This window comes from Dendroctonus ponderosae, unplaced genomic scaffold (genome assembly GCF_020466585.1).
Source record: "Dendroctonus ponderosae isolate FM_Combo_2020 unplaced genomic scaffold, Dpon_F_20191213v2 Dpon_F_20191213_1, whole genome shotgun sequence".
In the NCBI taxonomy this organism is placed as follows: Eukaryota; Metazoa; Arthropoda; class Insecta; order Coleoptera; family Curculionidae; genus Dendroctonus; species Dendroctonus ponderosae.
Genome location: NW_026017110.1, coordinates 58,639,852 through 58,658,228, shown reverse-complemented (window position 1 = coordinate 58,658,228; position 18,377 = coordinate 58,639,852). Strand labels below are relative to the sequence as shown.

General features: G+C 34.9%; 1 protein-coding gene across 3 annotated transcripts in view; it reads left to right on the top strand.

The window, feature by feature from the left end:
* Window positions 1-339: 339 nt before the first annotated feature.
* Window positions 340-18,377, top strand: part of LOC109532874 (neuronal acetylcholine receptor subunit alpha-7) — a 69,197-nt gene continuing 51,159 nt past the window's right edge. For all 3 annotated transcript variants that reach the window (XM_019897973.2, XM_019897974.2, XM_019897976.2), the window contains exon 1: window positions 340-737. In XM_019897973.2, coding sequence (XP_019753532.2) covers window positions 671-737 — 67 coding nt within the window. In that variant the 5' untranslated portion in view covers window positions 340-670. The remainder of the gene's footprint in view (window positions 738-18,377) is intronic.

Genomic DNA, 18,377 nt, shown 5'->3' with positions numbered 1-18,377 from the left:
GCCCTTTTATCCTATGAAGCTGAAGGAGCAAAATAAATAAAGAACAATGTGGATAGAGATTAATTAATCTCCTAGCAGTTGATGTGGAATTAATAAATCCCTTTGTGAAATATAGCTCATAAGAGAAGAATGATCAGCCGTATCAAAACAGCGATCTATGAATGCTTCCTTCGCATTGTTACCAATTGGACGCCAAGAGGGGATGTTAGCTTCTCCTGGTTGGTTGTTTATAATTTGTTATTAGAGAGCATGTTGCAAAAGCGCGCGTGATCGAAACTGACTGTATAAATACGCTATAGAGGCCGTCCTATCTTTTATTTCCGCTGTGCCAGAGTTCTCTTAGTTTGGGAAGTATAGAGATCCTGAATAGTCGACATCGAAGAGCAACTTCTAGCGCGCGCAGAGTTCCTATTGATCGCGTTTTGCATCGAGAGCGGCTGGTTTAAAGCGACTAAACGTGCGTCCGAAGCACGAGAGCACAGCTTGCAAAGACGGCTTGACAGTTATGGAAATACCTCTAGTGGACTCTATCACGGCAGCCAGCAGTTAGTGCTGGTCCTAAGCCGTAGCGAAGTGAGTGAGGTGACGTGCTGTCTGCCTCTTGGGGCATGACGGCATACTCCGGAGGTTTCTTGAAGAGGACATGAATCCGAAGAAGCAATAGTTTGAGATGGTCCGAAGAAAACGAGGTTTTCACCAGCTGCTAGCTGCGGCGCTCTTCTTTATCATGTTACCAGGTAAAAAAAAAACAGTTTAGCTTTAATTTATTATTTGGTCGTTAACGCGTCTTGGGTGCGCAAATTTTTGAAAAACTTGGTTCATGTAAACAAAACAGAAACGCACGCACTTTATGTACGTACATACAGCGTCAACTGGTTATTTTCTAACTTCTGATAGTTTATCAATGCATCCCTTCATATTTGCAATCTTTAACCAATGACTTCCAGTTCTACACAAGCTAATCGCCTCTGTACTTCAGGTCATTTTTAATTTTTTTAAAGAAAATGTGTGTCATACCCTATTAAATTATGCAGCAGAAGTGCATTTCACGATAAAAATCAACATCAACGATTTGAAAAGTAACCCCCCATAGAAAGTAGGCACTGTTGCTTCTTGATCAATATACGTTACACTTTGGTGCAGGGAAATTAGCAGTATATAGGAATATAGTTATTTCGTTCATGTTTAATAAGCATAACGGGGTGCTTTAGTGTAATATTAGCTACATACGATTTACATTAATAAACTGACCTTTTCGAGCAACTGTTTGCTTTAATATGCAAATTGTTATCAAATTTGTTATTGCCAATAAAACAAAATTTACTGTATCCGAAATGGTCTAAATTAACAAATAGATCAATGTGCCGATCTACACGCCGCTTTTTGGGTAATTGTCGAACAACAAGTCTTGCTATAAATTAATTGCATAAAATAAGTGCACTGAGTTCGTATGTCTTCAGTACCGTCCCAAAAACTTACAATTGTTTGTTCTGGTACCGATTTTAGAACAGGATTAAAACCGCTTTAAATTTCTAAAATGGCCGTATTTTAGCGCGAAAAGTTCCGAAACGTCTTCCATTTTTTACAATATGAAAGCAACCTCAATCCAAACCGGTCACTACTGCCACAAAATGCGACTTAATAAAACGTATATTTTCCATACGTCCTTTCTGTAAATGATTTAATTTATTATTTGGTCGTTAACGCGTCTTGGGTGCGCAAATTTTTGGAAAACTTGGTTCATGTAAACAAAACAGAAACGCACACACTTTATGTGTGTACATACAGCTTCAACTGGTTATTTTCTAACTTCTGATAGTTTATCAATGCATCCTTTCATATTTGCAATATTTAACCAATGACTTCCAGTTCTGCACAAGCTAATCGCCTCTGTACCTCAGGTCATTTTTAAAATTTTTTAAAGAAAATGTGTGTCATACCCCATTAAATTATGCAGAAGTGCATTTCACGATTAAAATAAAAAATCGCCCACGATTTGAAAAATATCCCCCAATAGAAAGTAGGCACTGTTGCTTCTTGATCAATATACGTTACACTTCGGTGCAGGGAAATTAGCAGTATATAGGAATATAGTTATTTCGTTCATGTTTAAAGAGCATAACGGGGTGCTTTAGTGTAATATTAGCTACATACGCTTTACATTAATAAACTGACCTTTTCGAGCAACTGTTTGCTTTAATATGCAAATTGTTATCAAATTTGTTATTGCCAATAAAACAAAATTTACTGTATCCGAAATGGTCTAAATTAACAAATAGATCAATGTGCCGATCTACACGCCGCTTTTTGGGTAATTGTCGAACAACAAGTCCGGCTATAAATTAATTGCATAAAATAAGTGCACTGAGTTCGTATGTCTTCAGTACCGTCCCAAAAACTTACAATTGTTTGTTCTGGTAACGAATTTAGAACAGGATTAAAACCGCTTTAAATTTCTAAAATGGCCGTATTTTAGCGCGAAAAGTTCCGAAACGTCTTCCATTTTTTACAAAATGAAAGCAACCTCAATCCAAACCGGTCACTACTGCTACAAAATGCGACTTAATAAAACGTATATTTTCCATACGTCCTTTCTTTAAATGATTTAATTTATTATTTGGTCGTTAACGCGTCTTGGGTGCGCAAATTTTTGGAAAACTTGGTTCGTGTAAACAAAACAGAAACGCACACACTTTATGTGTGTACATACAGCTTCAACTGGTTATTTTCTAACTTCTGATAGTTTATCAATGCATCCCTTCATAGTTGCAATATTTAACCAATGACTTCCAGTTCTGCACAAGCTAATCGCCTCTGTACCTCAGGTCATTTTTAAAAATTTTTTAAAGAAAATGTGTGTCATACCCCTTTAAATTATGCAGAAGTGCATTTCACGATTAAAATAAAAAATCGCCCACGATTTGAAAAATATCCCCCAATAGAAAGTAGGCACTGTTGCTTCTTGATCAATATACGTTACACTTCGGTGCAGGGAAATTAGCAGTATATAGGAATATAGTTATTTCGTTCATGTTTAAAGAGCATAACGGGGTGCTTTAGTGTAATATTAGCTACATACGCTTTACATTAATAAGCTGCCCTTTTCGAGCAACTGTTTGCTTTAATATGCGAATTGTTATCGTATTTGTTATTGCCAATAAAACAAAATTTACTGTATCCAAAATGGTCTAAATTAACAAATAGATCAATGTGCGGATCTACACGCCGCTTTTTGGGTAATTGTCGAACAACAAGTCCGGCTATAAATTAATTGCATAAAATAAGTGTACTGAGTTCGTATGTGTTCAGTACCGTCCCAAAAACTTACAATTGTTTGTTCTGGTAACGAATTTGGAACAGGATTAAAACCGCTTTAAATTTCTAAAATGGCCGTATTTTAGCGCGAAAAGTTCCGAAACGTCTTCCATTTTTTACAAAATGAAAGCAGGCTCAATCCAAACCGGCCGCTACTGCCACAAAATGCGACTTAATAAAACGTATATTTTCCATACGTCCTCTCTTTAAATGATTTAATTGACTCCATTTTACTTTCCGCGCCAATTGAAATCGGCCCGTTTATATAATGAGAGATTTAACATTAATTTCAATTAAATATTCAAATCACCAATAACAACAGCGCACTGAAAATCCGTGCAAAGCAATTAAATCATGAAAATGAGAATGTTCTTTTAATGCTCATTCATAAAATTTACATTGAGAAATTTGTACCTCGGTTAGACCTAGACCCGGCGTCCTTCATTAGCACTAACTAAAGCAGTTAAAGTTTGTACGGTCCCAGAAGTTCAGAACCAACAATTTACAACCTTCGGATATAAATTCTATTATCTATTTCCAAGTCAAGATGTGCCAATATTCGGTGAAACTGAGAAAGAATGTCTTAACTCTCGGAAATTTACAACCAATGAGGCGCAACATTTCTATTTTGTATTAGTCGCTTGATTCTAAACCTTCGGGGATTAAGAACAAAGCGTTTGGATCCTGATAACGCTAATTGCTATTATTAGGACTTAAGATTTATTAAAGTAGTTTCATTCAATTGAGGCGAAATGGAATTTGGATTCCTATAAAACGAATGCATTAAAGCGGATGCTAGGGCCTTACCGTTGTTTTAGAATAAAACGTGCATCATAGATTATATAATATTTTTTTCATTATAAATCTCCAATTAATTTACACTTTCTGAATAAAATTGATTCTATATGAATATGCCTGTTATGTTAATTGCCACTCCCACGGGTAGAAACCCGTTTAATTGATGTTTTTTCCAATTCCCCACAAAATCTGGCTCATTTCAATCGCAGGGAAAAAGGTTCGATTACATATACATCTTCCTGGCGCATTTCCAATCCCATTTCGGCACATCGGTGTTTCTTGTTGCTTCAATCGGGATTTAATTTGAACATTTACTGAATTCCAATTTGCAATATTTATACAAATTAGATTTGCTTCTTCCTGAAAGTAAACCAGCGTCTTAGTTTTCAGTATTTGGAAACACGCTTCCAACTCCCGAAAAACTTTCAATGGATTATCAAACTGAAACTTTCAATAGTTTGGGTTATTCGTTCGAGAATCATCAACACTATCGAAGCCAAAGATAGAGTAAACTCTATTTAATTAAGTTAATCCCACTTTTTCGTCCTTCAGTCCATCATCTTTCTGTGCCTTTTCTCTTCTAATCTGACTATGTCCGTTACTGTTATTTAACCTTGCCAATCTGTTTATACTTTCACGTTCAGTGAGTGCAATTTGTTCCTTTAATCTCGTGCCTTATCTACAAATTTTCCATTCAGTTCCAGTGTTATTCTTTTCCTGCTGTTTTTTTGGCTTTGTAATTTCTTTAAAACGCTCGATTAGTTAATCTTCATCACAAATTGTAAGCTGCCCACGAGCTAACAAAAGGCGTTCCATATTTCAGTCCTAGATTTCAATGGGCAAATGGCAAAAACTGTTTTTTCTCCCAATCCATTAATAAATGCCTCCAACTCCCACATTAGTCGCTTGCCACTGTGCAAAAAGAATCAGTGTTTTGAGAGATGGAGGCCTTAGTACCAGGGTTAAAAGTAAATAGCGAAATGAAAAACGAATGAGAATATTTGACGCCAATTCCCATGCTTATAAATATAATTCGTGGGCGTTTATCAGGATTGATATTTTTCAGCTTACAATTTCACAAATAGACCACTTAGTGAAATTAGGTATTTTTTGTTTCTTGTGATATTATATTTGGGCACAAGATATCAAGAACGCTACGGTTTTTTTCCATTTATATGATTAAGATTTTCAGCGTGCCAAGCATTTGGAATCAGGAAAACCAGCCAAATTGATTTCAATATTTCAAAGATTAAAAGACAAAATTCAACTTCAACCGTGCAATTTGAGGAAGCGAAATAGCGGAACTATGAGTGGTCAAACCGCGTTTCCACCTGACAGGAAAATTGTGGAAGTTTATTTGCATTTTTTTGCATAACCAGCGTTTTGTGGCCCGTAGCAAAATTTCCGTCGGAACCTATTTTTAATCTTGAAAAAAAATTTGCTGTCAATGTCCAAAAATAAATTGCGCTTAAAATCTTGGAGTCTGCTAATTAGTACATAATAATCCCAAGTAGAAAGCTCACACAAACAGTTCCAGTTGCTTTGAGAACATCTGCTTTGAATAGAGCCTTGAGCCAAGTAGTAATTGCTTATTGCAAATAAATAGAAAATTTTCCGGCTCTAAATGAATTTTCGTCAAAGCATCTGTTGCGACATCAAAAAGATAAATTGTAAATTCAGTTCATTCAACTATTTTATTAAGAAATTGAGTTTTTAGTTTTATTATAAAACTCAGGTCAAGTTGGGTTTCAGCTTTCTTGCTTTAATAAACAACGTAATTTGAAGCTCCGGCGCTTCGTAGTATTTTTATAGTAGATAATTTTTATTTTGCATCGAGCTTCATTTATCTAAAAATAATTCGCACAGTCCAAACGAATCTAAATGGAGAAAATATTAATAGATGATTCAGAAAAGTTTCTTCGCAGAAACTCGAATGTAATCCATCGCTCTTTTATTGAAATAGCAACAGATCCTCGTTTCGCATTGTTGTGCTTCGAGAGTCAAATTATATAAAATTTAGAATCCTGAAGTCGTTTGAATATTCAGTCAAGCTTGAAGACTAAATAATTTGTGCTTTGGCGGGTTAAAAGTCTAAACAAAGCAGCAGCTTCACTGTCGGGCTATTTTACTTTAGGGATGAGCTGTTAAGCTAAATTTCAATATCATGCAGATGTGGATTTCATATATCCATCCTCCTATCGAGAGTTAATAAACCGTAAACTGAAGAACAATTAATGCTCCAAAGTTCCCGCTAATATAAATGGAATACAATCCTTTGATGGTATAACCGCGTACGTAGTAACGTTACTAATATACTTTATATATTATGGAATCAATGAATATTGTAATATTGGTAAAATTGCTTGGCTGCATAAATATTTCATATTTACATATTTTCATATTTTTCCGGCTTCTTTAGATACCAAAGGCAACAAAATGAAAATGTAAGAAAATGAATATTTTTTTGGAAATTGAACACGAAACCGTCGAACAGCTTTCAGGGGTTTCATTATTCTCTGATCCTCAATTAAGTACTAAACTCGGTTCCGTTGCTTTAATTGAAAATGTCAATAAAAATCCCTCTATTCAAGACCTTTTTAAAATGGCAACAATTCAAATGTTTGAATATGATATTTTTAGAAGCGGCAAGCCCTAAGGTAATTAAAAACTAATTCCTCTTTCAATTTTCGAATGGATCCAATAGCGCTTCAATTAGATTGGAGGTCAGCTTGCTAAATAATAAATAAAAACACCAAAAACGTTCGGAAAATTTGTCTGTTGAATATTTTTTATGCGATTTATCAATGATAGAAGACTTTACTACAGATACATAGAAATAATATTAAGTTTGTGGCCGCTTAAATCTTCTTTTTGAGATAGATAACTGAGTAATTTATAAAATGCGTATTCGGTCAGTAAGATTCTCGATAACAATTAAACCGAAACCGCTACAGTTTGTAGCCGAAACCTAGATAAACTATACAAATGACATCCTCAAAATGTGCGCTACACAATCTAGCTTTAAAACCGCAGCAGTATATTCCGGCTAATACTAAGCGGTTTGCGTTCTGTAATAGATAGTGGCAGAAGAGGAACAATATAAAGTCTGCATGTAGCTCTCAAACGAAATGGCTCTCCTTTTAATTGGCAAAAGTGTCTAATTAACTTGCCAGATACGATAAGGTTGAGATAGTAGAATAATATAAGCCAACTCAGTTCTTAATTCTGCAGGACAAAAGGGAAAATTCCGAAAAGTAGGAAAACAATTTTCAGCACGCAAACACGTTATATCCAAATAAACGTCCACGGAAAATCCATTTATCATTTTAATAACAGCGGCATTGTTAAGAGCAAAGCTATCTCCAATATATTCTTTATTCAATTTAAAATTTCCCCTATTATATTATAATGTGGTAAGAAAATAACATAAAATTCATGAGATTTTATTTCACTATATTGCAAATGTCCATTCCAACTATGTAAATATATCCAGCAAAGTATGTTGTAATATCAAAGCGAATATATGGATAACTCGTCCGAATAGAGACTCAAACGGTCGGGCAAGAGAAATATAATAAAGCTCATATTAAAATATTTTATTACACAAGAAACTTGGAATTACATTATTTAAAATTTAGAGGAGCATCTCTCAATATAGCAATATGAAATTACAATTTCATAGTTATCCTAAGGATTTCGAGTTATGTGTGATATAATCAGTTAAATCAGATGGGGATGTCATATTAATCCAATAAGCATCAATTTAATTTCAAATTGAATCTCATACCTGATTTGTTAATTCCTTTAACTAATCCCTATATATGATTATCAGCGAGTGAGAATGGTATGTAATGCGGTTTAAAGATAAACCTATAACTGTGTAACTAATTGATCTATTTTCATTATCTCGATATGTGTGAGCATCAAACGCATAATGGAGATGTAAATGATTGATACCCATAACGCTCTGAGCTTATCGACAACGCGTTTTGGTACGAAAAATTATATATACAACAGATACGTGATATATACAAAGTACTTTGATCAGTTTGGTATAGTTTGGTGTAATTTTCTTCCCAATATATGTTTTTGAATCATGAGACCAATCCCGGTTTTTTATTTAAATTTTTAAATTGCCACAGGCAAAAATTTTCCATCCGCTTAAAGAGTTCAAATTTTTATTTTTTGAATTAAATTGTAAAGTAAACGACCAGCAAAATGCATCATAAATACCACGGATAATGACCTTTGCACGTTGGGGTATTCCAAGGAATTACATAAAAATGGAAATAATATGGTTACTACGCAGCTACTCTTCACAATTCAATTTTCCTGGAAGATTAGGACGAGAAACGCAGTCAAATATCCTCCTGAGGTTAAGCATATAGACTGCCATAAATTTACCCGCATCAGGACCTTCATCCGTGTAACTCAGCTTTGATGAATGTTTTTATAGGTAGGCAGTGATTTAATTTCGCTTATGAGACTGCTAAGTAGTTCAAACTCGAGTATTTTATTGTTGGAAATGGGAACCGCAAGCGTTGAGTGAAAAAATCGAATAAACTTTTAGTGAAGGTTGCAGCTTGCAAGTTCATAAATTAGTCGCAAGCTGACATTACACTACCGCTTTTCTCTTTAAATTGGATTTGAACCTATCGAAATATCCAGTAACTGAATCAATATGGAAAGTACATAGCTAGAGAAGATTTATATGTTAAAAATGTTAAATACGCGCCTTTCCCCATTTTTCACTTTCGACAGATCAACACTGAAGGAAACACGGATTTCCTATCTCCTGTTTGTAATTTTATTTGGTCGGGAAAAAATGTACTCTTTCAACTGCAATAAAACAAAATATAAAAACCGCCCGAGGGCACATACAAAACATGGACAAAGCGCCAGAAAGTATTTCTTTGAATTCATCTGCAATATCTTGGCTTTTCAATACGGGGTTATCAACGTGTGTATAGAATGGGTCGTAACAACGAAAAACCTAAATCAGTTGAAAAGCCAAAAAATATAAGTTAGTAGATATATAAGGCCGGGATTTAACAGCAAATTGAATTCTGCTATATGTACATTTCTAATAAACCTAGTCAAAATAAACAGAACACTGGCAACAAACCGCATTAAATCATTTTAATGTTTTTAATGTTTCTGTATAATGGAGAACTCTGTTATTCTAGTGATTTAAATACTTTGTTAATCCTCAGTAGCTTTGGAATATGCTCTGCATTTAAAGTGATTGATTGTGAAATATAAATATTTCAACATTTAATAACAGCAAAATTCACATTAGCGTAGCTTGGATTTGCATCTTGTTTTGCTGGAAAAACTGGAATTCTGATTTTATTTATTCAATTTAAGATGAACGTATATTAAAAATAAATCCACGAGCTGACACATTCCTCTTGGATGCAAAGTCTCACGTAAAATATGACGTCAGTTTCTTAAATCATGCCATAGCAATTCCGAATTTCCTTAACGTTTTTCGCTGTCTCTCCAAACCCCTTTTTATGGCAAAAGCGGATAGGTCGTGGCATTTTCAGGAATCTAAAATCCTGTATATTTCATACGTATGGAATGCCTAAAACGCCTATAAAGATAGAACTGAAAATGCAGCTGTATAGGTCGCACATATCATGGATGGGATTCCTGTAATACATTTTCGATGAATGTATCTGCCTTTAAGCGAAAAAGTTGCCAGATAGCGACGAGATCAGCTATGCCGGAAACTACCTTCGAAGCACGAGGAAATATCCGACATCATCACTTGCTTTCAGCTAAGAAATCAACTTTATGCGGTTTTATCGGGGAAAAAGACATATGGGGATTAATGAAATTTTAATGACGCGTTTTCAAATTAAACGAAGAAGAACAAAATTATTCTCAAATAAAACAGTTTTTAATATTTCATTTAAAGAAAACTAACAAAAGTTATAATTAATTATTGCTTTTGGCTCAACAACATATGCGGTTAGTATTGGTTTCTTTGAGTACCTTAACACATCGAATTTCCAGCAGATGTCAATGTGATGAAAGTTAATTTGCCGAACAAATATTATTTCTGCTAATTCGCTCGGTTTTGTCTCCAGCGAATTATCAGGGCAAATATTCGAATCGAAGAGAATCAACAACAATTACATTGAACAGGTTGAAATTGAACAATCTGAGGTATTTTTAATTGTTCGACAATATTCAAAGCCCACTGATGAAACTTCCAACAATTAAGTATATGTATACGCGCTTACAGCATTTTATTCTAAAGGAAAGCAGCAAAATTTCTGATTTTTAGCTCTTTTATGCATGCGAATCCTTTAATGTTATCCATGACCTGATAAATGTTCCACCATGAGCTTTCACGTGTGTAGCCAGAAAGCCATAAAACCTGAGCTTCGCTATAATAATTGTAACATTTATTATTTATTTTCTCGCATAAATTAATAGAATTTATGTGAGCTGAGAATTAATTGACTAATACTTGAGAGATTTACATTTTAAATACCGACACGGGGAGTTGTAGGGTAGTAAAATTAATTTAACCCTGTTTAATCAATACGAGCCTCTCCACTGGGATCCGCATTTTTGGCAGTTTATTTACCATACATCAATTTTGCGACAGCTCAATTTCAATGTGATTTACGCAATTTTAAATCAGATTCTTCCATATTGCTATAAATGAGCAAGCTTTTCGCGTTTCCAAATTCTCATTAAAGAGCTGCGTTCCACGCCTTCAAAATAATCCCTTGAAATGTCCCTGAAATATCCTTTTTAAGTGTTCTCAAACAAAAATACTTCGGGAATACTTATTGGAAATGGAGTAAATAAGAAGCAACAGTTATTGGATGGAAAAACAGATGACGAAGTGAGTGAGTCCACAAAGAAAATAAATTGCCAGAAGACGTTATATATAAACCGCAGTAAACAAAAACGATGGCAAAATTTAGTTTGTTTGATTTATAATTAATTTAATGTGATAAGTGGCTAATCTAATACTGCGTTAACTGAAGAAAAGGTCGAGTAATTATATGTACAAATTTGGTAAACAGAAATTGCCAGTGAAAGTGAAGAATAATGAATAGCAAAGAAGGAAGGAAGAGTAACTAGAAAAACTTCATTTTGTTGTGTACAGTCCTCAAGTATGGGCATATTATATACGCAGAAATATTGTGTTTCGGGGATATTTCTCTTATCCCAAAGTTTCCGAGGTACAGAGCGTCAAAGTGTAATTGAGAAATCGAATTTCCTATTGCTTAACTTGCAGTTTCTAAGAGGCGCAATCGTCTGGAGCCATTCGAAACATCACAATTTTAGGTTTTCAAAAACCACTATTTGCAGGCACCAGCACGTTCTTAGATAGTTTCCACGCAAAAATGGGTCTTTCTTCCAAGTCGATATCTTTCACCGTTTTCGACATATTTCGCATTGAAACCTGACATTTCTCAAGTTAAAGTTTAAACGCAATATTTTTGTCTGACCAATATGTGGGTGAATTTTGTCACATGAGTTGAGGAGCATCTTCTTAAACGACAGCGTTTGTACTTTATTATCCATTTCAATAGAAAACAGTTGTGATTATTAAGAAAAATATCAACAAGCAAGCTGCTCAATGTTCTAAAGTGTACTTCCTCCTTGCTTTGGCGAAGACTTTTGCAGGCTCTGAATAAATAGTGCGGTTTTGTGACGATATTTCACTCACAAATGAAAAATTGCGCTGAATTTTACACGTTCCCTCGGTGAAATTACAAAAAAATCTATGCGCTTTCTTGTATCTTTCCTTCAAGTTCTCGTGTAATAGTTCCTAAGTGGCTGAGGTAGCCAATGTTGCCGCAGTTGCTTTGAGTAAAATGCGAGTTCTTCAAACACATTGTTAGTTGTTTTTGGTCATAGCGATGCCAATTGCTCAGTGAATGTTTGAAGCGCAAGAAAAAGAATAATTACGTGCTTGAAGTGAGCGCGTCTAATAAAAATCTCTTAATGGTAAATGGCTGAAATTCCATTGTCATACTGCTGCGTTAAATAAAAACGTTTTGCCTCTTTCAAGAAGTGCATTTCCCGACAACAATGTAACTTCCGCTCACTTTGCTATTGGGCTGGCACTCAACACTTTATTAGCTATTTAATAAAGCCTTCCGGCGATTTTTACAGGAACATGTGCTTATTGCAAGCGCTGGTAACAAAACCTGGCGTAACACAAACAACTAATGCAAAATGGTGTATCCACGTCCCAGCATAATTTATATCGAGGCACGCAATCTAAGAAGCGAAACTCCCTTTTGCATGTAAAATGATTGAAACCAAGCGAAACTCTTATCTCGCTGGATAATACGATTAACTATTTTATACATGCAGATGGTTTGAAAAGATTCGCGAAGTGACTAAAGTGACTTACATTTAAAACTTCCAAGCATGCCATGGTTGTTTTAGAATTTGAGCGTGAGTTATGTAAATGACGAATAATTAAATGAGAAGTTTATATCCATTAGATACAAAGCTAACGAAGTGTTTGTTGATAACGCATCCTGCTCGGTTGAAGCCCGAAATAAAGGTTCAACGACTCAAAAAATCTAGCGACGAATCGAAGATACTTTCTATTTCCTTGTTAAAATTTATTTGAATTATTTTTACTACGGTTACAGCAAAGCTACAACTGCAAGTGATACTTGTTAAATGAAACACGCATAATTCATAAAACGACTCGCCAGTTAAGGCCATTAATAAACTTAACTTATGGCAGTTAATTTGAAAAGGTTCTCAGTAATGTAGTTAAGCTTCGAGATGGGCGCGATAAGACACGGAAAGAGAGCTACCCGATAAAAATACTTCTCGCAATAATAGAAAATGTTTTAATTTGAAAATGAAAAAATCCAACATTTTCAAGACGGTGACATTTCATTATAGCTGCCGCACTCGAGCTGAGGTTTTATTTAAACGATGATAACGTCAGCTGCTGGATTGATGGCCTATTTCTGCGCTAAAGGAGTTGAATGAATTTGATAGCGCTAAGGAATATATTAGTTAGCCACTTTTGGGGTGTTTCAATGATCGATGGTCGATTTTTCAGCTTTTGTGCCTGCTCAAACGGAAGCTTTGGCAGAAAGCTGGAAAGCCACGATTTAAAGGACGGAATGGTGCGGAAGAAAATAGCACAAAATATCGTACTTTTGGTTGATATTAAATCTTTTCAATTAATAATATGCTTAATAGAAATTTTACGTCGGTAATATTTTCTTAAAAGATTAAACCTGCTAAGAATGTTTGGCTTGCTTTCGAAGTTGCAACTCTTCCCTTTTGGACGAAAAATGTCTAAGCTAATTATGAAGTTTCAGTTAAACTGACAGCTTTGGGGCTTTGTAAGAGACACTGATGAACTTTGAGGTATTTATTACTATGCAACCATAATACACTCTTTAAATGTCATTCTACGTAAAACTAGTAATTTAAAGGTCAATGCCTGAGTTAACTGCATGCCACTGTTGTTAATTAAATTCGGATTTTATCATGCAAAAATTGAATATACAGGATACAAACTAATTGCAATCAATTGTCCAGCATCTTGTTAGAAGTGTAGCAATAATTGGATATTCTGCTAGCAGAAAATAAGGAAACAGCAATGTTTTTAATTGAATGTTTGGCATTGACGCTGGATCCCGCCTTCGCAAACCACAATTTTCTATTTGTACTTTAATGATTTCTGGAAAATCCGGAATGAAATTGCTGAAGTGAGGCAAACAATTCAAAAATCGAAGCTTCTGCTGTAATGTCGGATTTCGTTTATTCCTAGCTGGAGATATGAGGGAGTGGAATTCAAACTCCAAATGGTTATGATCAAAACTTTGCTACCTTTAGTAGGGTGAATTGTGGAAAATGAGCGTTTCAAAACTTGTCAATTATTAAAACAAGCTCTTACTTTAAAATATCTGAGCTCGATTTATGGCTTATTTGAAAACGAAGCCCGATTGAAAATGATTTCGTTTATCAATGGGAGTAAAATCTGGAACGCGCGAATTCTCCTGAAATTAGCTCTTTAGCGTCAATGGACTAAGTCATTCAATTTGAGACAATGTCGATATCAATATACTATATGTATCTATTCCTTTGCCTGTTCTGCACGCGTTCAACCCCGAGATCGGCTCTATATAACAATACTGTCATGTAGCTTCATGGGGCAAAATTCGGGTTATTATTTAGCCGATCGGTAAATTTCTAATTATAATCGAGGCCCAGTCTGCCATCTTTCGCGGAAAATTGATGTTTACTCGTGAATGGCTCTTTAGAAGCGTGGAACAGCTAAAATGTATTCGATTTGTGATTTCGGTTAAGAAATATCGAAGCGTAAAATTAATTGGAATCGAAAATATTCACTCCATCCAAGCAAAATGTATAATTTAAACACTTCTTATCAGTATCATTACTAGAACATCACTTATGACTCTTTGCTCCTGGAAATCAAATGGTCTGATTCCCAGAAGTTATTCAACATTAATGGGATAAGTGGCTTTTATTCAAAGGTATCAAAATCCACTGCATTTTAAAAAGTGAATATCTAGTCAGATCTCAGTGGAAACAAAATAATGATATATTGATTCCATTCGAATTCAAATAGACATGTAGATTTCCGGCGACATGTGAGCCAAGCGGATGTATATGTTTATTTAATGGCCATGGAATTCAAATTCTATTTCTTTTCGTTACATTAATCCAATTTTTCAACCGTAGAATTTTCAGTTTACATTATTAATATCAATCTCTTCCAATTTGCATTTTATTGCTCTAAACGATTTTAATTGTAACCAAAATGGATATGACCATTAAATATACCAAAATATATATGTTTTATGCTCATGACATGAATACTGATTGAGTTAGGATCCACATTGGTTTATATCGATAGCCGAAAGTTGTTTTCCGTATCCCTATCAGTCGTCGGAGAGAAATACGGAAGACCACTTCGTCCGTTACCTCGTCGCCTTCGATTATGTTCATCACAGATATAAACGAAACGTCGGGAAGCAATGCGAACCGGCAAACTTTTCTACCCTTTGCATGTATGGCAAAGACATCTCTTATTTAACAATAATTAATCTAACTAACAAAAAATCTGAATAGAAAGTTGTGCAAAACAGAGAAAGCAAGAGAACAGAGGAAACTAACTAAAATCCAAACACAAAAAAAGCACCCTAAAATCCATACAATTGCTAAGTTTTCAAGAAAATTTTACATATACACTGAGTACCAGAACTGCAAAACTTTGAGATGCTATTCACTACTATTCAATAAAAGAAAAATGAAAACGTATTTTATATTTATGCAGCTAATGACGAGAATTGTAGATGTAGAAAGCGGCTGGGAAATCAGAACTCACAGCTATTATTAATGAAAGTTTTGAGGAGATCATTGGTGTACCATCTGTTCAGTGATTTGCATGAGGGGTGAAATTATAAAATAAATTTTCTAACACCTTGGCTGGGTTTGAGTATTAATTGGTCTGGAACAAGGTAGTAAAAAATTAATCATTTCGACGAGATTGTTTGAATATTTTCAAAACAATCAGGGTTTTAGCAGTCATTTTGAACGGAGGGTTTAGTCCCTAATGTAAAATTTATAAAACAGCAAATCGGGGTTAGTCGATTAACAATAAGTGTTCTCAGTGAGTCCTTCGCTTAATTGCAATTGCACACTTGCGAAATTGCATCCTTCAATACAGACAAGAGCAATTTGTGTTTGCGATTGAGAGAAACTTCCAGGGTTTTCCAGAAATTCTATCGTTCAAAAGTTCAATTCATAAACCATATATGCAGAAAATTCAATAAAGAATTACTCGAAGTTTTAAAGCTTTAGACCGCCGTAAACAGCACTCCACAACGCAATTGCATTTTAAGTTACGTATTGTTAGAGTTTATCTGTCATTCGAGGCCTTAGTAGAGCAAATAAAATTCCTCTCTTGTATGTATTTACTGGGATATTTCCTTTTGGGTAGCTTTTAACTACAATTGCGAAAGCTTAGAAAGCTAGGAAAACTATATTTCACCATCTTCTAAATTGCTTACGTCGCCAAAGGATCGTTGAAAGGAAGCTTGCTTTTGATGTCTTGATCCAAAACTAATTACTACTTATAAATACAGCACTTGCAAGGTTTCCCTATTAAATACAAAATAACCTGATATTGAATACTTGATTGAACAGGAAAGGGACTAACGTACTTAAGTTAATTTCCTATTAACCTTCCTTCAACTTGGTTTAATACAATCTCACTTAAACGTTGGGTAGTGAGTCAAATCCAGAAACATACCTCGCACGCTCCTGCATACAAAGAATCTGTTTCATATTACGACCTGAAATATGTTATCGATTTATATGTTAGTTATGTAGGCAATCCCCGTTCCTAAGCATTCCTGGAAATTGCCAAGTTAACTGAATCTGCAACTGGCGGAGCGTCCAGGTTTCAGAATTTGAGGTATATCTCATCCATGTCTCACCCCAGTAGGTTTTCACGATTTGGACGGAAAATTGGGAGACGGAAAATGTCACCATCCTGTAATTGAGACAATGACATAAGCCAGTTTAGGCAAAATTTCGTTCCGGAATACGAAGCGTAAAACCTCCGGGACAGTGAGAACTGAAACCGTTGCAACCACATAACTAATTGAGCTCAATTAATACAGCAATCTATTGCAAATGCAAATTCATGCAGTATCGCATTGAAACCCAGTTCCAGAATAGATTTTGCTTTTACATTTCACACAGATCAGGGTTCAGAAGGAATTTTGCAATATCGTTGGGTGAAGTAAAGCAGATACAGCAAAATTAACACTGGAAGAAGCACTTAAATTCAATTAAGAACAAAGCCTATCAATTATTTATGCTGTTGATTTAGAGCACTAGACTTAGAACCACATTTTCAAGTTAAATGTGCCTCACAATTCTCTTTCTAAGAACTTCGGTTGAATTACTTAGGAAAGACGTGATTTTAGTTCCTTAGAATACATTTACAGCTCTAGATATCTACCGTACATTAGTAATTCCATTGTCTGTTGGTTCCATCTGCTTTCCGATTAAATTTCGTAAAATAGTGACGGTTGCCTCAGCAATTCCTAAACTGCTAAATTGATTGAGATGTGTGTATTTGCGGGAACACCGAAAACAAAAACGTCGACAATGTCTGTTCCCGTTCAATATCGGCAACAAATAAACTAACGGAAAAGCTTTTTGCACTCTGTTCATGTGAATCTAAGGAGAATGAAAAATTAACCCGCCCTGATCGTCTGCTTTTAAACTCTGAATTCCATCGTTTATCAAGCCTTCCATTTCAAGTCTGCTAAATCTTAAAAGCCAGTCGAGGTAATCGCGAAAGTCAAACAAAATAAAATTAATATTATCCCCGGAAGTTCAGGCGAACGGGGTTTAGTTGCCTCCGAACAGCTGTTTTTGTTAAGGTCAACTTTCAGGACTTATAGATTACTTAACTGCAAAATGCCGGAGAAAAATCGTTTTCTATGAAATAGCTCAATGGCAAAGGTGTGACAAAAGTCAATAGAGCACGGAGAGTTTTGCAGCGCTCTTGGGTTCAATAGTGAAAAATCTATTCAGAATAGAGCCGAACAATTCAAAGGCAGCATCATTGAAATGCCCTCTTTGCTTTCCGTTTTAAACTGAGATTTTATCAAATTTTTCCAGTCGGATAATGTATCTTTTATTTTGCATACTTAAATACTTTTCAACTAAATACTTTCGAAAACTAGTTAATTATTATTATGTCAAAAACAGCTTTTGTAAATACTCTCAAAGGAAAAGGCAACGTGAACAATCGAAGCTGTCCTACTTATATGTCACAGCTTTATTTGTCCTAATAAACAACTCTGAGAAAAATGACGCCGGAAGCCGATGAAATAGTGCCATTCAATAGATCCTGCAGGAGCCCAAAGGAATAAGTTTCGCTTCAATTGGCAATGCCCTATTTTAAGCAGAAGCACCATTTTATAAAAGGCTTAAGTTGAATTTGCCTTTTATGACCGGCAATCTTCCAGGAACAATTTATGGACGTTTACTGTTTAGATCACAGGAAAATTTCAAAATTTACTCTAGTTATTTATTATCTTATTGTATCTAATTTTATCACACATGTCATATAAAATATATTTGATGCCTTTTTTAATGGATTATTAAAATTATTGTAGATAAGTTCTATATTGTTGAGGCGGATTCATTTTTTACAAACTTCTTTTTGGGTATTTCGCCTCAAAAATGTTTGTCTTTAAAAAAGA